This window comes from Chaetura pelagica, unplaced genomic scaffold (genome assembly GCF_000747805.2).
Source record: "Chaetura pelagica isolate M959 unplaced genomic scaffold, ChaPel_1.0 scaffold676, whole genome shotgun sequence".
Lineage (NCBI taxonomy): Eukaryota > Metazoa > Chordata > Aves > Apodiformes > Apodidae > Chaetura > Chaetura pelagica.
Window position 1 is genome coordinate 701,006 of NW_009953724.1, and position 17,570 is coordinate 718,575.

Below are 17,570 nucleotides of genomic sequence, written 5' to 3' on the forward strand. Positions count from 1 at the left end.
CCCATCCCCTCACCCCTTCCTCTTTCTTTCCATGCTTTGTTCATCTCGGAACGTGCATGCCTGAGGCTGGCGATGGTGGTGGAGAGCTGGTGTGTTGCCAGCAGGTTCCTCCTGGTCCCCACAGGGCAGTGGGGGATCTGCAAACCAGCCTGGTGGAGGCCACGTCCTGCTGGGCCACAGCTACAACCCCCCCAAGCCACCAGTGCTCTTAGACTCACCAATAAAAAATAAGTAAATACGAGAGTGTTGGGGTAGCAGAAGGAATTAATTCCACAATCCCAATTTCCTCCTCCCTATCCCTGCAAAAATCTTCCAGCCCTTGAGCCAATTTATACCAAACCAGTGGGACTGGGAGAAACTGGGAGCTGTTAATCTCCATAATCTTAATTATTACCCTCCCTGTGGGGATATCAGGGAGAAAAACCCCTCCTGAAACACCATGGTAGATGTTCTGTTCCTAGGCTCTCACAGTTTCCATGTTGGGATCTCCAGCTTCTAGTAGTTCTGCCCTTGCTTGGTCTGAAGAGCATGGTCAGCTCGAGGTGCTGGAGGTCTCTCCTGCCCTGTGCATGGCCAGGTTGGGGGGCTGCTCCATGGCATGGGGGGTTTGTGGTGTTCCCTGGCAGTCCTGGCACTTGAGGTCTGCTTGGGAAGTGCAGGATGGAAAGCATGGCAGGAGTCAGGGTGGCAGCTGTGCTGGGAGAGGTTCTTGGTACCCTGATGGGGGCATCTTGGTGGTTTTGTCTTCTCTTTTAGCACCCAGTGGGATTTGTGTTGTCTTTATGTTTTCAAATTGGAGTTGCTGAAGGGCTTTGGTGTGCTTGTTGGTCTCCTTCCCTCTGGTTCTCTGTGGAGCATTAGGAGAACTTGTGGGTTTTGCTGCTTGCTGCTTTGCTGCGTTACTGGTGGTGGATGTTGGAAGCATCTCAGTGCTGCCCTGGGTGAGGGACTTGGTGAGCAGTAAAACTGGCTGGCAGGTGCACCAGTGTGTGTGCTGGGCTGCCTTTGGAGTTGCATTTCAAACACTTTGGGACTTGCTTTCTAGCCTGTTTGGGGTTTTTTAATTTGTGGTTTTTGGAAACTGAGACCTCCCTGGAGCTCCTGCAAGTCTGAGTGCTGGAAATGCTCAATTCTTGATGTAATTCTTTTCCTTCTCTCTCTGTTCCAGGCCAGCGAGGCAGTGGCAGGAGTGATCGATCTTGGCACAGTAGAAATATTCCCTGTCTTTGGTGCCATGCAGAGAGGTCTTATAGATCAGGACACTGGCCTCGCCCTCCTGGAGGCCCAGGTTATCACATCTGACTTAGTTGTCCCAGAGACCAATGAGAAGCTGTCCTTGGAGAAGGGTCTGGCAAGAAACATCATCGATCTCAGGACATTCCAGGTGCTGCAGGAGTTGAGGGATGCTCTCCAGCAGGTGGAACAAATCCAACGTGAAGGGAGGCAGCTCCTGCCTGTCGCTGCTGCCGTAGAAGAGGGGAGGATCAGCGAGAGCATCGGGCTAAAGATTCTGGAAGTTGAGCTCATCACTGGGGGTTTCAAAGCCCAGCAGGGCAGGATCAGCATGGAGACAGCAGTGCGAGAAAGGCTCCTTCCCCCCCAGCTTTACTCCAGGCTCCTGTCTCAGCTGGAGAGCAGCAAGGATTTGATTGACCCCAACACTGCTGAGAAGATCAGTCTGCCCGAGCTCCTGCGCCGCTGCATCGTCCACCAGGAGACGGGGCTGAAGCTGCTCCCGGTCAAGCAGCTGGTGGGTGGGATGGTGAGCTTGAAACCAGGCAGGGAAGTCAGCATCTTCCGGGCCCTCCAGGAAGGGCTGATAGACAAGCAGGTGATGGTCAGGCTGCTGGAAGCTCAGCTCTTTGCTGGTGGCATTGTTGACCCCAGGACAGGACACAGGCTGACCGTGGATGAGGCTGTGAGACATAATTGGATCGACCAGGATTTGGCCTGTACCCTGCTCATCCGGCAGCTCCAGACTGGTGGCATCATTGATACCATCACAGGGGAGAGACTGACCATTGATGAAGCTGTAAGGAAAGAGTTGGTAGCACCAAGGGTTGCATTGGTCGTCCTGGAATCCCTGTGTTCCTTCATGGGGCTCCTGTGGCCAGAGACAGGGGAGATCATCCCAGTTGCAGATGCTTTGGAACAAGGAATCCTGCCTACTGAGATGGTTCATGAGATTCTCAGCAAGAGGCAGCTTCTTCAGGCTGTCTTCATACCAGAAACCACTGAGGTGTTGTCTTGGAAGAAAGCAGTTGAACATGGCATCTTGGAGAGAGACGTGGTGAAGAAGCTGAAATCAACAGTCATACCTGATTCCTTGGCCAGTGTGCAGCTCTCTGGCTCTGCAGGCAGAAGCAGGCATGGCCAGAGCTCTTCTGGAAGGAGTCCCACAGGTCCCACAGAGCAAGCTGACCCTCTGCTGAGGGGCAACGATGAAAAGCTGATGTACCACTTGATGACCCACAGCTACATCAACATCCACAATGGCCAGAAGCTGCTGTTAGTGGATGGGGAGTTGAACAATCTCACTAAAGCCCTGATCCAAACCCAAAAAAATGGATCCTGTGCACACATGTTGGAAGACAGTGAAGGCTTTGAGGAGACAAAGGCAAGTGCAGCTCTTGAAAGTGAGCCTTGCAATGGTCTGGCCTCCCAGCAGCTGGAGTTTCAGTTTGCTCCTTCAAAAGAACAAAGTGAAAAGGTCCTGCCACCCAGAAATGCTTTGGAGAATGGGGAGGTGGTGATGGGACCTGAAAGCCTCCTGTTGGAGGGTGCAGAAGATATCCTGCTTGTGGAGGAGCAAGAGCAGGTTTACACTGACCAGGCTACCATCAGGAGTGAACCTGGTGCTGAACTTGGAAGGGAGGAAGTAGCTTCTGCAAGGAAGGACAAACATCAGGTGAAACTATCAATGCCAGGACCTGGTGACCTCGGTACTGGATTCAGAGAAACAGAGGAAATGAGGATTGAAACAGAAGAGTCCAAGCCTGCCACAGCAGATGGAGTGGAAAGTACAGAAGATCAGAAGAGAGCATCAGAAAGTGGGGCAGTTGTTGTGAAAAGTGAAATCTGCATCTCGATGGGTGTTCCAGGAAGCAGAGCTGGACTGGAAATCACTGCAGAGAGGCCTCAAGGCATGGAGGAACCTGAACTAGGGGCAGAAGATTTTAGAGAGGTTTATTTGCTGAACGAGGAAACGCTGGAGAACGGCGTCCTGGGAGGAGAGGAGGTGGTGTTCCCTGAAACTGGGGAGGCAGAACAAGCAGAGAGAAGTGAAAACGTGGGAAGTGCGTTGGAAGTGGAAGAAGGAGAGGGGGAAGAAGTATTAGGTGTTGAGAGTGTTGATGAAGCATCCCTGCCAGCCCCTGTGGAGCAGGAAGCAGAGGACACTTTGGAAGTGCTCCTGACGCAGCTCCAGAGTGGTGGCATAATCCATGAGCAGACAGGTGAGACCCTTCTTCTCAATGAAGCAGTAGCCCGTGGGGTGGTCCCTGGCCACACAGCTGTGAAGCTCATGGAGAAAATGGAGATGTTCAGTGGCTTCTTTGACTCTCAAACCTGTGAGTCCTTGACCACTGAGGATGTCATTGAAGAAGGTCTGATGGATGAGAAGCTTCTCCAGAAGGTCCTTGAGTCTGACAAAGCCATTAGTGGTGTTCTTGACCCAGGCAATAACTTTGTCTACTCTGTCAAGGACGCTGCTGCCGTTGGCCTTCTGGACAAGGAAACAGCAATGAGGATCTTGGAAGGGCAAGTGGTTACTGGAGGGATTGTTGACTTGAAACGTGGCAAAAAAGTATCTGTCACTTTGGCTTCAAATCTGGGCCTCATAGAGCCCACGAGTCAGAAAGAGCTGGTCAAGCTGGAGAAGGCTTCCAAAGGGAAAGGCACTGATCAGGTGACCAGACAGAAGCTCATTAGCTTGCAGGTGGAGACCAGTGGAATTGTGGATCCTAAAACCAAGCAGCCTTTGACTGTTGCACAGTCTGTTGAAAAAGGGCTCCTGGAAAAGGAAAAAGCTTTTCAGCTCTTGACCAAGCAGGTGGCTGATGGAGGCATCATCCACCACGTGTCTGGGATGAGGCTTTCGGTTGAGGACGCGCTGAAACACGGTTTGATAGATCAGGATTTCAGTGAGGAGCTCAGGAAGGCTGAGGGTGTGTGCCTGCAGGACTGTGTCCACCCCGTGACACAGGAGAAGCTGCCCTTGGCCCAGGCGGTGTCGTCAGGGCTCATTAGTCCTGATTTCCAGAGGAAAGTGCAAGAAATCCAGGCAGGGAGTGGCAGCTTTTTCGATCCTGCTTCTGGCCAGAGACTGGCGCTCAGTCAAGCAGCACAGAAGGGCTTGTTGCCCCAGCAGGTTGTGGAGAAGGTCCTGTCATCTGCAGAGATGAAGGAGGGAATTGTAGATCCTGAGACCTGCATGATCGTTCCCTACTCAGAGTTTGTGAAGAAGTGTAAAATTGACATTGAATCTGGCCAGAGGTACCTGGAGGCCCATCCCTTCCGAGCCATCAAGGATGAGGTGACGGGGACCAAGCTGAGGTGTGCTGAGGCAGTGAGGCTGGGGAAGGTGGATCCTCTGCCTGCCCTGCGGCTGCTGCAGGCTCAGGCGGATGGTGGGGGGGTGGTGGAGGGCACTGTCAGCAAGAGGTTGTCCCTCAAGGCTGCTGTGGAGCACGGGCTGCTGGATGAGGAGATGGCCCAGCTCATCGCCGCCAACCAGATGAGGACTGGGGGGATTGTTGATGCTGGCAGTGGGAAGAGGTTGACTTTGAAGGAAGCTGTTGAGAAAGAACTGATTAGCCTGAAGTTAGCAGCCAGTCTTCAGGAGGCACAAATATCCCAAGACAAAGATATTCCTGAGGTCTCCAAAGCAGATAAAGCCCACCTTTTCCAGGAAAAAATCTCTCCAAAAGGGGAAGGTGTCATCCTGTTCACCAGTGCTGCCAGGAAGTCTGGTGGTGCTGAGCATGAAGCTGAATCTGAAGCTGCAAGCCATGATGTGGCTGGAGGTGCAGCTGCTGCCACCCAGAGGTCCCCAGTGACACCCACAGAAGGGAAATTGAAACCTCGAGAAGCTCCAGAGGCTGGTGTGAGGCATCAGGCCCAACAGCAGGTTGAACTGACTCCAGAATATCCCTCAGCATTAGGTAGAGCTGCTGACTCTGAAGTGGTGGTGGTGGCAAGGGCTGAGAAGAAAGGGACTGCAAAAAGCATCTCCTGGGTGAGAGCAGCAGAGGGGGAGGAACTGAGGAGAGAAGAGGTGGGTCGAGGAACAGAAGTGGAGGGACTGGGATTGGAGAAGGAGGCCACGGAGGTGTTTCACAGTGTGGAGGGTGGTGAGGAGAGGAGAAGAAGAAGGAGAAGGAGAGGGTTTGGAAGTGCAGAGGGAGTTGGGACAGGTGAGGAAAGTGCAGTGGTGGCTTCTGAGCAAGGAGAACAAGCAGGCAGCCTGAATGGGGTGACATCTGCAGCCCCAAGGGAACCTGTCACTGTGGGCCCAGGGAAGGCAGAGATGGGTCCTACAGAGGCTGGAGAACCCCCCCAGATCAGGGTCCCTGCCAAGCCTGCAGAAGAGCAGCTTGCAGGTAAAATAAGTGTCAAGCACGTTGAAGCAGAAACTCTTGGAGTGGGTGCAGAAGGTCCAGGTGATCAGGAAAAAACAAGAGAAACTGAGGTAAAACCTGCCCAGAAACAGAAGAGCAAGAAAAAGAAAGGAAAGCAGCCTGGTGCTCCAGGAGACAGCACCCAGCTGGAGACACCTGCAGAAAAGCAATCCTCTCCTCTTCTGATTTCCAAAGAAATTCCAGGAAAGAAGGAGGAGGACTCTGTCTCAAGCACACCAGAATCAAAACATGAAACTACCACCAAGATCAGTGCTGGGCTGGCAGGAGATGCAACCAAACCCAGGGGTGGAAGAGAAAAGAAAACCATTTCTGAGAAAGAGAAAGAAAACCTCCCTGGGGGTCAGATGTTCCCTGTCCCCCCGGGACACAGGGAAGCTCCAGAGGTGGTGGGAGGTGGGATCAGAAACGGACATGATTCCTCAGTGGCATTGAGCCTGGAGGAGAAGGTGACCCATGAAGTTCCCAAGATACAAACCACCAGTGATGTGTCCAGTGCAGCCCCAGCAGCAGATGAACTGCCCGGTGAATTAATTATCCGAGAGGAACCCAGAGAAGTTCAGGAAACCTCAGCAATCCTTGAGCTTGGAGAAGACACGCAGCAAAAGCAAACAGTGGAGATCAGCACAGGCCGAGGAGGTGCCCCTGTTTCCCCCAAACCCCAAGGAGAGACACCCCAGGAGAGGACCAGGCAGCCAGGTCCTGGTGACCGGGGCTTGTTCTTACCTGTGATAGCGGAGGGGGAGCTGCTGGAAACCTCCAGGGAGAGCACGAGACCAGCCCAGGTAAATTCCTTCTGTTTGCTATTCTTTTTTTTAATTAATGAACAGTTTGATGTGAAATCTCTGCGAGGTCCTCAGTGCAGAGCCCAGCCAGGGCTGGGGTGGCTGGTGGGTGGTGCAGGAGCACCTCCCTGGGCTTGGCAGAGGAGCCAGTGATGCACAACTGGAAACATTCAAGGCTTTCGTTGTGGCTTCGCTGTTGCTGATTAATGACTAATAAGCAGGGCTCTTTTCTTGGCACTTTTGACTGTAACACCAGAGATCTCTTGCCATTTATAAGCTCATGTTGGAAAAAGAGCCACGTGTTTTATTTTTCCTGTAGTAAATCTTGTAGATAAGGCCAGTGAGTGGAAAGTCCCTGAGTGTTATGAACAGATTTCTTCTTTGGAAAATAAATAGTAAAAAAAAGGATAATATATAATCCTTTGTTTTCTTTCCTGTCCTAATCTGAGGTTTTGTTTTCCTGTTGGACTCTGTAGATCATGTTCAGCAAGAAGATGTGCCTGGAGCATGATGAGAAGCTGATCTCCTATCTCTCCATGCTCCGAGATATCGAGATGAGGATCAAACGGGTGCAGCCGGCGGAGCAGAACGTGGCAGCTCTGCAGGACCTGCTGCAGCAGGCAGAGGTGAGCCAGGCTGGGCTGGCAGCAGGCAGGACAGAGCTTGTCCCTCTTCTCCCCACCTTCCTGAACAGCTCTTGCACATCCTCTCTGCTCTGGGAGCCAGGCAAGGAGGTTAGTCTCAGGTTTAACAGGCAGAGGAGACCAAGGAGATGATGTGGGGGTTGGAGCAGCTCTGCTCTGGAGGCTGAGAGGGTTGAGGGTGTTCAGGGAGACCTTAGAGCACCTTCCAGTGCCTGAAGGGGCTCCAGGAAAGCTGGGGAGGGACTTGGGACAAGGGCAGGGAGGGAGAGGACAGGGAGGAAGGGATTAAAACTGCAAGAGGGGAGATTTAGGTGAGACATTAGGAGTAAAATGGAGTTTGAGGGTGGTGAGACACTGGCACAGGTTGCCCAGGAGAGCTGTGGATGCCCTGGAAGTGTTCAAGGGCAGGTTGGTTGGGGCTTGGAGCAGCTTGGTCTAGCAGGAGGTGTCCCTGCCCATGCAGGGGGATTGGATCTAGATGGTCTTCAAGGTCACTTCCCACCCAAATCAGTCTGGGATTCTGTGAAACCCTGTCCCTCCCCACTTTGGCTCACCTTCTCCCCCCTGCTTCAACAATAACCTCAGCTTGTCTGAAATGAATTTTACAGCCTGGAGAAAGACAGGGGAGGGCTGGAGAATGATAATAAGTCTTCCTTGGATGTAGACACAGTGCTGGGAGCTGGGTCTCCAAAGCCTTTCTTTAAGTTTTGGCAGCAGGGAGATGAAGTCACCATGTCTGTGACATAACGATGCTGTCTTGCCTCAGGCCCTGGGTGCTGAGCTGCAGGAGCTGAGCTTCCCAGTGAATCAGGAGTTGGATGCCGTGAAGTATATTGTGGCCAACCCCCCTGAAGAAGTCCCTGAGCAATTACTGAAGGCTTTGGAGAAGGATGCCAAGAACCTGCAGAAGTCTCTGAGCTCTGCGAGCGATGTCCTGGAATCCCGGCTGCAAAACCTTCGTGGGGCGGCAGAAATGGAGAAGGTAGAGCTGGCAACTGTCCCCTCTGCCCTGCTGGCCATCCCTCTGCTCCTTCTGCAAGTGATGCATCTCTGTTTTTAAGGCTAAAATCCTGGCACATCACGAGACTCTCCAGGATAAACTCCAGGAGCTGCTGAGCTGGGTGTCAGGCACTGCAGAGTCTCTGGATAGCAGCGATTACCCACATGCAACTGATGCCAACAGCTTGAGCTGCTGCCTCCAGCACTACATGGTAACCATGGCAACACCCCTAATCCTTCTGGCTGATGAAGTTGCTCTGCTCTGTGTGGAGGAGAAGCTTTTTTAATCCTGCTTCCCTCCCAGAGCCTTGGTGGGTTTGCCCTTATCCTTGGTTACAGGAGGAGCAACAATATTTTACTTGCTCTAAGTTCCCACCATACACAAACCATCTGCTCTGGCCCCTTGAGGAACCTGCTCAACTGCAGGTGTGTGGTGGGGGCTGAGCAACCAGGAGGGATTCACATCAGGTTCTGTGATGTTGAGGACAGGGCTGCTTCCTCTGTGGGGGCTCTGGGAATCTGGGATGTCTCCATCACACCTGCTCTCCTCTCTTGACTCTTCAAGGGGCCCAGGCTCCCTCCACATTTATTCACCTTTTAGATCTGAGGGCAGCCCTGCATGCAGGGTCTGAGCAAACTCTTGGTGAGGTGCTGAGGGCCTGGTGCAGAGGAGCCTTGGAAAATTGGAGTGGTGAGATGCTGTCACCTTGATGCTGAGTGTGCTTTTGGGATCACTTGAGGTCACTGGAATATCTCGTTCTGGTGGCACAGCACGTTTTCAGGCTCACACTGCTGCCTGCCCACATGTGCCATCCCAAACTGGCAGTGCAGCAGAGTGCTGGCTGCAGAGGCATCTTGTCTGATGGGTCTTTTCTCTCCCACTCAGGAGCTGAAAGGGCCCCTTGCTGACACCAAGGCTCAGCTGGACGCCACCGCCTTCGACATCCAGTTCCTTATCTCTGAGCACGCCCAGGACTTGACCCCTCAGCAGAGCAGGCAGCTGCTGCAGCTGCTCAGTGAGCTGCAAAAGGCTTTTTGGGACCTGTCAGAGCGTGTGACAGCCCGGGTGGAGGTCCTGCAGGTCTGTCTCCAGCAAGTGGAGCAGACAGATCAGGTGAAGGTTGGGAGACACCTCCTTCCTGGCTGCACTTTGCTCGCTGAGGCGCTTCCCGGCCACAGGAACGTGCGCTGAGACACCTCGTGTTTGGGGTTCCACGTGCATGCCACTCACAGTTGAGGAGTTCCATTTCACATCATGAGCTTCCTCTAAAGCCTTTCTTCTTCCTACCACGTAACTCCCAGGCAGAAAGTCACTTTTTTTCCTCAAAACATGGAGGTCTGGGTAGCACAGCCTCTGCTAGACATCTCCTTGCTTTGGGCTGGGTGGAATAAACCCTGGTCTCTGTAACCCCACCAGGAAATCCTGGTTCGTGGGGGACACCACAGACACTTGGCAGTTTTAATGCCTTATTTCCACTGCCTAAGTCAGGTCTTGCTGTCCCAGAGAACCAGCTGATGATGTACCAAGGCAAAAACAAGTCCTCAGATCTCTGCTGCCTTGCTGCAGCTCCCGTCACTGCATGGATCCCCTCATCCAAGACAGGATTAATGTGGTTTTTATTAACAATTGCTCTCTGTAACTCTTGCCTGTCCTTTCTGGAGTGTGTGTGTGTGTGTATATTAACCAGTTTGCTTTGCTTTTTCAGATTGAGTGTGCGCCCATCCTAACCCAGGAAGAACTCGCTTTGCAGCTGAAGGGCTCTTAAGAAGGCTCTTCCAATTTGCTTCTGTTGTTTTATCTTATGACTGGGAGAAACAAGCACAGTGTTTTGCACAAGTTTGTACCTCACCTTGCTGAAATGTCCAGGGAAACTCAAAAAAACCCAACCAAACACCCAACCAAACCCCCTTTCTGTCCCCTGGGAAAGGGGAACAGGAACGTTGCAGGGACACTCAGGTCACATCATGCTCAATTGCTCAAACAGGCGCTTCTGTGTTGTGCTCTGGCAGCAAAACGGAGGAGCTGGATCAGCCTCAGAAACCCTTTCACTCTCCTGGGCTCCCTCTCCAACCCCAGGACCAAAATAAGACTCAACCTCTTTGGGTTGTCCGGGGCTCCCCAGTGGTGCTGCCTGACCTCGGGTTGCTGTTACCTCTCCTTAGAGGAGTTTCTGGTACCTTTTTTAGTGTTTGTAGGGTTGAACGGGAAAGGCACAGAAACTTCTGGTGGAGCAGTCCCAGGAGAGGAGCAGCTCCACGTTGGAGCTCAAGGGGCTTCTCCAAGAGCAGATTGAGAGAAACCTGCTCAAACGTGCAGCAAGCAGCTCCTGCTTGTCAGGAACTTGGCTCCTCAGCCCCAGTTATGAGCCTGAGAAGGGAGAGGGAGCCCATGGAGAGCTGCAAATGCTGTTTTCTGTGCTGCATCCTCACCTCCAGGAGATGCTCCAGCTGTAACCTCTTGCCTTGCCTTTCAGCCAGGTGTGTGTCCACGGGAGCAGCCCAGGCTCTAACTGTCCCCTCTCCCCTTCCCTCTGCCCGCAGACGCTGCAGGAGCAGCAGGCAGCCCGGGCACAGAGTCTGGCTGAGCTGAGCCACTGGCTCTGCCAGGCAGAGGACACTCTGGTGGAGCAGCAGAGAGCAGCCAGCCAAGGGGACCTGTCCAGCCTGCAGCAGAGGCAGGGCCATGTCAAGGTCAGTGCTTTAAACCAAGGGGGGCTGGAGGTTGGGTGCTGCCTCAGGAGCCTCACGGCATCGTCTGCCCAGGAGCTGCAGAGGAACATGCACACCCGAGCTGCCTCCTTCGCCGGCGTCCTGAAAAGCACAGAGGAGTTTTTGGAAGAGAACAAGGCCAAAATGGAGCCTGGGGAGTTGGCAGCACTGCAGGAGAAGCTCCAGCGTGCCAAGGAGCAGTACCGGTCCCTGCAGGAGAGGACAGAGGTGGCTCAGAAGGAGCTGGAGAGCGCTGTGACTGCTGCAGTGCAGCAGGAGACTGAGAAGGTAATGTGCAAAGTGCTGCAGCCCCCAGGCTCTGCTCAAAGTGGACTGCAAGGTCCAGTGGGTGACATCAGATTCATTCAGGGTCCTGTTCAGTCATTTGGGTGAGGCAGCATAAAGCAATTTGCTGGTCCCTCCTGTCTGTCCCTACCCCAGCAAGGTGCCCCCCAGGCATTTTTCTCATGCAATGCCTTGAAGGTCACAGCTGAGCTGGTTGTGGAGGAAACAGGAGTAATAGGCACCTGGATCTGCCTTTGGACCAACCTTCAGTGGGAGTGGGAGCACTGGGCACCTCCCCATGCTGGTGGTGACAGTGATGACCCCTGTGGGCGTGGGGTCACAGCCCTTGGGGTGAGAAATTCAACAGAGCAGAGAGGCTGAGATGATTCCCAGCTTCTTTGCACCTTCCCCCCTTCCAGGGAGGCACAAAGTGCTTTGGAGGTCCGTGAGTGTTGCAGGCACTTGCTGTGGCTGGAAAACTGTTCAGGGTCCTTCCTTCTATTGATTTTTATCTCCTTGCCCCCTGCAGCCCTTTGCTGAACGTGCATCAGTTGGGTCAATCTTATGTGAAGTCTCTGTGCTTCCAGGTGAAAGCTGCCAAAGAGCTGGAGGAGAACAGCAATAAGATCGATTCCCTTTTGAACTGGGTGGCATCCCTGGAGCAGAAGGGAGAGCTCCCAGAGTACAGACCCCACCTCCTCCAGCAAGCCCAGGGAGCACGAGCAGGGGCAGGTGCTCAGGATGTCCCCGACAGCCACGTCGTGGGAGCAGATACAGCTGCTGAGAGCCTGGATGAACAGTATGAGAGGCTGAAGGTCAGGACCAACACTGTTCCTCCCAAAGCTTCCTGCCCAACACGCTGCCCCTGCCTCCAGCTGCTGATGTAGCTAGGAGTGGGGTGGGGTGCTAGATGGGTCTGGACTCCAAAACACATGTTCAGGGTGATCTTCAATATGGGAGAGTTGGGAGATTCCTGCCTGGCATCGTGGAGGACACGTCTGTGTTGGTGGGTGGGTTCCATGGTTTGGTGCAATCAGGGTAATGAGAGAAGGTGCCCATCATGGTCAGAGAGGAGTTTACTCCTTGTGGACAGAGTGTCTGCCTGAGTCCCAGCCCTGGGGACTTTCCCCTCCTTGCTGGTTTGTTTGTTTCTTTTACTTTTGTTCACTTTTTTTGTGCTGGTTGAGTGCAAAGATGCACCTACAGGCTCAGGAGGTCCTGGTGCTGCAGATCAGGTGCAGCCGGAACCTTCTGAGAGGTGCCCAGAGCAAGGACCAGGGGCTGCAGTCACAGACTGCTGCAGGGGACATCCCCGTGGGACACGGGGGGACGTTCCTCTCGTGAGGGTGGCTGGGACAGGCTGGACCCCCTGATCCAGCTCTGCCTGCAGGGTGGGGTTGGACCTTCCATGTTATGATTACTCTTGATGATTTGAGGATCAAGTGCAGGGTGCTGTAGGAGGGTGGGGGGGGTCGGTCACACCGTGACCTCGCTGCACCCACTGGGTGCTGCTGGGCAGAGACCCTCAGTCTCAAGCATCACTTTTCCTCACTGGCATCTTCCAGGCCCAGCACCAGGAGCTGCTGTCCCAGCAGCAGGATGTCATCCTGGCCACACAGTCGAAGCAAGTCAGGGTCCCAGCCTGGCCAGGGAGGAGCAGGAGAGGCTGCAGGGCCGGCTGGCCCAACTGAAGGACCAGTACAGCACGTCCCTCTCCCGTTCAGAAATGAGGCTGAAGCAAGTGCAGGTCCTGAGGGATGAGCTGCAGAAGTTCCTGAGGGATCACGGGGAGTTTGAGGCTTGGCTGAAGCAAGCAGAGCAGGACCTGGAGGGGATGACCAAGGGGGACGGTGACCCCGCCGCCCTGCGGCAGCTGCTCCGGCGGCAGGGCAGCTTCTCTGAAGATGTCATCTCCCACAAAGGTGACCTGAGGTTTGTCACCATGTCGGGGCAGAAGGTGCTGGATGCAGAAGGAGCTGCTGGGGACGCAGGGTCCCAGGTGCTGGTGTCTGGGAGCGTGGTGAGGAGCAAGCTGGAGGACGCCACGCAGCGATACACCGCGCTGCACTCCAAGGTATGGGGAGGGCTGGGAGGTAAACCCTGGGTGCCATTTTCCTCCTGTGCCCGTGGAATGAGCAGGGATGGCAGAGGGACATTTAGCTCGAGGTTCTCTGGCTGGACCTCTAGCACATAGTGGAGATTGTAGGGCAAGAATTGTCTTCTTCAGGGCTTGGGCAGGAGGAACACCCTCTGACTTAGTGTTGGTCTACATGTTGCATCCAGATTGGAGGAAATTTTGAGCAACCTGCTCTAGTAGAAGAGGGGTTGGAACTAGATGATCTTTAGTGTCCTTTCCAACCCAAACTCTTCCATAATAATCCTGTGATATGGGAAGATTGTTTTGTTAACTGGTTTTCCTTTCCTGATGATTTGTGAGCGTTTTCCACCAGTGCCCAGGTTGCTCTGTGCATCCTCCTGTTATGTGTGGTTGCTCCTTTGCAGTGCACCAAGCTTGGCTCCCACCTGAACACCTTGCTGGATCACTACCAGCAGTTCCAGGAGGTGGCAGAGTCTCTCAGGACGTGGCTGCAGGAGAGTGAAGCTGCTGTTTGGAAAGTGCTCTCAGAGACTGTTTCCTCAGACCCGGCTGTTCTGCAGAAGCAGCTCAGCAGCACTAAGGTACAGGGGTCCCTGAGGGTCCCTGCGGGAGTGTTGGAGCCTGGGTGGGACTTTGGCTGCCCTGAGCAGCAAGGAAGAGACTCAACCCCGTTGCATTTTGTGCTGGTTGAGTGCAAAGATGCACCTGCAGGCTCAGGAGGTCCTGGTGCTGCAGATCAGGTGGAGCCAGAACCTTCTGAGAGGTGCCCAGAGCAAGGACCAGGGGCTGCAGTCACAGACTGCTGCAGGGGACATCCCAGTGGGACTCTGAGGGACATTCCTCCCCCATGAGGGTGGCTCAGCACTGGGACAGCCCAGATCCTCTGATCCAGCTCTGCCTGCAGCACGGGGTTGAACCTTCCAACTGACATGATTCTTTTTCTTAATTAATTTGAGCTGAAGTGAACAGGATCCCTCAGCAGGGCTCAAGTGGAGCCCTGAGCTCCGTGTGGGCACAGGTCTCTTGTGTGTGACCCACTGGTGACTTTGCCCTATCTTGTGTCCAAGCAGCAGCTGCAGGGAGACCTTGCTGAGCATCAGGTGCCAGTGGAGAAGCTCCAGAAAGCAGCTCAGTCCCTCCTGGAGGTGCAAGGGGAACCAGCCCCAGACCACGGGCACATCCGGGAAACAACAGGTACAGGGGAGAGGAGGAGCCACTTGTGTTAACAGGGGTGGTTGAAATCCAACCTGGGGGGAGGAAAGAAGGAATCTCCCACTTTTTGGGGAAGGTTGGACAAAGACACACAGCAGCACATCTTCAGGGCCTGTTTGCACGTGGGGGAGGGGCTGAGATCCAGGTTGGCCGTTTGTGCTGGGTCCCCTGTTTCGCTGCTGAGTCTGAGGGTGGGAATTCATCATCAGCAGGAGTCTGGCAGGAGCCAGAGGTGGTCCTTGCTGCTCTCTAAGCACCAGGTGAGGAGCTCTTTGCAGCTGATTGTCTCCTTTGTGCTGAACCCTGCAGATGCCATCGTGAGCCGCTTCCAGAGCCTCTCCCAGCAGATGGCCGAGCGCTCGGACCTGCTGCAGAAATCCATTGCCCAGTCCCAGAGTGTCCAGGAGAGCCTGGAGAGCCTCCTCCAGTCAGTGGCTGAGATCGAGAAGAACCTGGAGAGGGAGCAGCCAGCTGTGCTCTCCTCCTCCTCCATCCAGGACTCACTTGCCACCAGTGTGGTAAGGCTGGTCCTGAGCTCCCCTGGGTAGCAGGATCTCCTGGGGTTTAGCTGCAGAATTCTGAAAGCACAAGAGAACACCCTAAAATAGGATGTGAGCAGAACCTTCACTTAATTTCTTTAAGGCAGGACTCAGAGCTGTTGAAAGGTTCTTTTCTGCTGGCAAGCAGGGCTTGGATGTCAGGCACTGGGGAAAGGCAGGGCAGGCTGGGGAGTTCATTGCCTCATTTTAAAAAACCTGATAAAAGAAGAAAAATAACAATACAGATGCCTTCTGTGTCCAGTTCTGGAGTCCCCAACACAAGAAGGACATGGAGCTGTTGGAACGAGTCCAGAGGAGGCCACAGAGATTCTGGGAGGGCTGGAGCAGCTCTGGAGACAGGCTGGGAGAGTTGGGGTGTTCAGCCTGGAGAAGAGAAGGTTCCAGGGAGACCTTAGAGCACCTTCCAGTGCCTGAAGGGGCTCCAGGAAAGCTGGGGAGGGGCTTGGGAGAAGGGCAGGGAGGGAGAGGACCAGAGGGGATGGATTAAAACTGGAGGAAGGAAGATTTAGGTTGAGTACCAGGAAGAAATTCTTCCCTGTGAGGGTGGTGAGACCCTGGCCCAGGCTGCCCAGAGGAGCTGTGGACTCCCTGGAAGTGTTCAAGGAGAGACTGGTTGGAACTTAGAGCAACCTGGGCTGGTGGGAGGTGTCCCTGCCTGTGCAGGGAAGGTTGGGACTGGATGATCTTTAAGGTCCCTTCAACCCAAACCAATCTGTGATTCTGTGATCAGAAAGGAAAGGAAATCTGGGGTAGAAAACTATTCCTGCCCAACAGTTCTTTCCCAAGGGTGGCCCAGCCTCTTCCCACCAGTTCAGTTTTGCACAGGAGCCTTCCTAACATGGCTTCCCTTTCTGTGTGTGCTCTCCTCAGAAGCTGAAGCAGGACATTGCCAGGCAGAGGAGCTGCCTGGAAGCCACCCGTGAGATGGTGACACAGTTCATGGCAGTGGCAGACAGCCCCACGGCCTCTGCCCTGCAGGACAAGCTGGCAGAGGTGACAGAGCGTTTCAGCAAGCTGTGCCAGCAGCAGCAGGACAGGGAGGACACACTCAAAGGTCTCCTGCCCAAGGTCGAGCAGTATGAACAGCTCTCAGAGAAGCTGCAGCAGTTCATGGAGAGCAGAGCACGGATGTTGGCATCTGGGAACCAGCCGGACCGGGACATTGCTGGCTTCTCCCAGCACATCCAGGTGAGATGCAGAAAATGTTCCACCTGCCTGGGGTTACTGGGGCAGGGCTGTTGTGAAGTGATTTCTTCTGTGCAAACAGCCCCTGGTTCACCCCAGGATCCCAGGACCTGTGCTGGCTCTTTGCCTGGGGAAGGCGGTGCAGCCGGAGCGGCTGTTCCCAGCAGTGAGAGGGGAATGGCATTCCCGGGAGCCAGGCTGCTTTTTGGAAGGGATCTCTAGCCAGGCTTTTAGAAAAGGCCACTCCAAATATAGCAAGGTTTTACCAGCTAAAGGCTCCATGGGGTTAATACAGCAAGATGCCTTGTTGTTGGCAGTCAGCAGGATGTGACAAAGCCCTCGGAGATGCCGTGGGTGCTGGTGGCTGGTCCTGGCTGTGCTGGATTCCTCCCTTTGGCTTCCTACACATGCTCTGCCACAGGGGCTGGTTTGACCACAGCCTCAGAAATGCTCTTTGTTGGCAAAAAATCAGGCACTTGTGCTGAGGGGGGTTGAGATGGCTCCAGGGAGACTTTATGGTGGCCTTCCATTACCTGAAGGGGCTACAGAAAAGCTGGGGAGGGACTTTTTATGAGGGCATGGACTAATAGGATGAGGGGTAATGGCTTTAAACTGAAAGAAGGGAGATTTAGGTTGGACATAAGGAAGAAATTCTTCACTATGAAGGTGGTGAGACACTGGAACAGGTTGCTCAGAGGAGTTGTGGGTGCCCCATCCCTCAAAGTGTTCAAGGAGAGATTGAATGGGGTTGGAGCAAGCAAGTCTGGTGGGAGGTGTCCCTGCCCCTGTAGGGGGTTGGATCTAGATGATCTTTAAGGCCCCTTCCAACCCAAGCCTGTCTGGGATTCTGGGATTCTATGATTTCTATTGTGTAAGGCCCCCCATCCCATTCATTACACCAGCCCCAGGGCAGGTGGGACTTGCACCAACAGCTGCTCAAAGTATTTGCTGAGCTGGAACCATGGGAGTGGGTGGGACTGAGCTGTGCCCACCCTTGGGTGCTGCCTGCTGGGGGTCTGTCCAGCTCAGTAGGACATGGGGCTGTCTGGTTCCTTCCCTCTGCCCTCATTCTGCTGGTGAGGGAACAGTCTGCATCGCTCTTTGCTCTTGGCAGGAACTGAATTTGGAGATGAAGCAGCACCAGGAGGACCTGGCCACCCTGGAGCAACTGGCTGCAGAGCTGAGCTCCTGTGGCTTTGCTCCCAGTGCCTCCCAGCAGCAGGAGAAGCTGCAGAGCCTGAAGAAAGATTTCCTGCAGCTGCAGAAGGTGGCAAAAGAGAGGTGAGTCCCAGGGACCCCACTGCTCCCCGGCCGGGTGAATTTGGGGGTGTCTTTGTGGTCAGAGCAAGGCCCCGTGGGGATCTCCTTTCCACAGGGTGGGGGGCATGAGTGAACTCCTCCTGCCTCCCTCCTCCCCCCCTCAGGGCTGCCAGGCTGCTCCTCCAGCTGACGCTTTA

At 54.2% G+C, this 17,570-nt stretch overlaps 1 protein-coding gene across 1 annotated transcript in view; it reads left to right on the forward strand.

The window, feature by feature from the left end:
* MACF1 (microtubule-actin crosslinking factor 1) overlaps nucleotides 1-17,570 on the forward strand; it is a 115,671-nt gene that overhangs the window by 34,343 nt on the left and 63,758 nt on the right. The window contains 10 exon segments of the mRNA XM_010000620.1: nucleotides 10,606-10,755; nucleotides 10,828-11,061; nucleotides 11,646-11,873; nucleotides 12,624-12,684; nucleotides 12,687-13,132; nucleotides 13,561-13,737; nucleotides 14,227-14,350; nucleotides 14,678-14,886; nucleotides 15,799-16,116; nucleotides 17,228-17,394. Of these exon segments, the coding sequence (XP_009998922.1) occupies nucleotides 10,606-10,755; nucleotides 10,828-11,061; nucleotides 11,646-11,873; nucleotides 12,624-12,684; nucleotides 12,687-13,132; nucleotides 13,561-13,737; nucleotides 14,227-14,350; nucleotides 14,678-14,886; nucleotides 15,799-16,116; nucleotides 17,228-17,394 (2,114 nt within the window).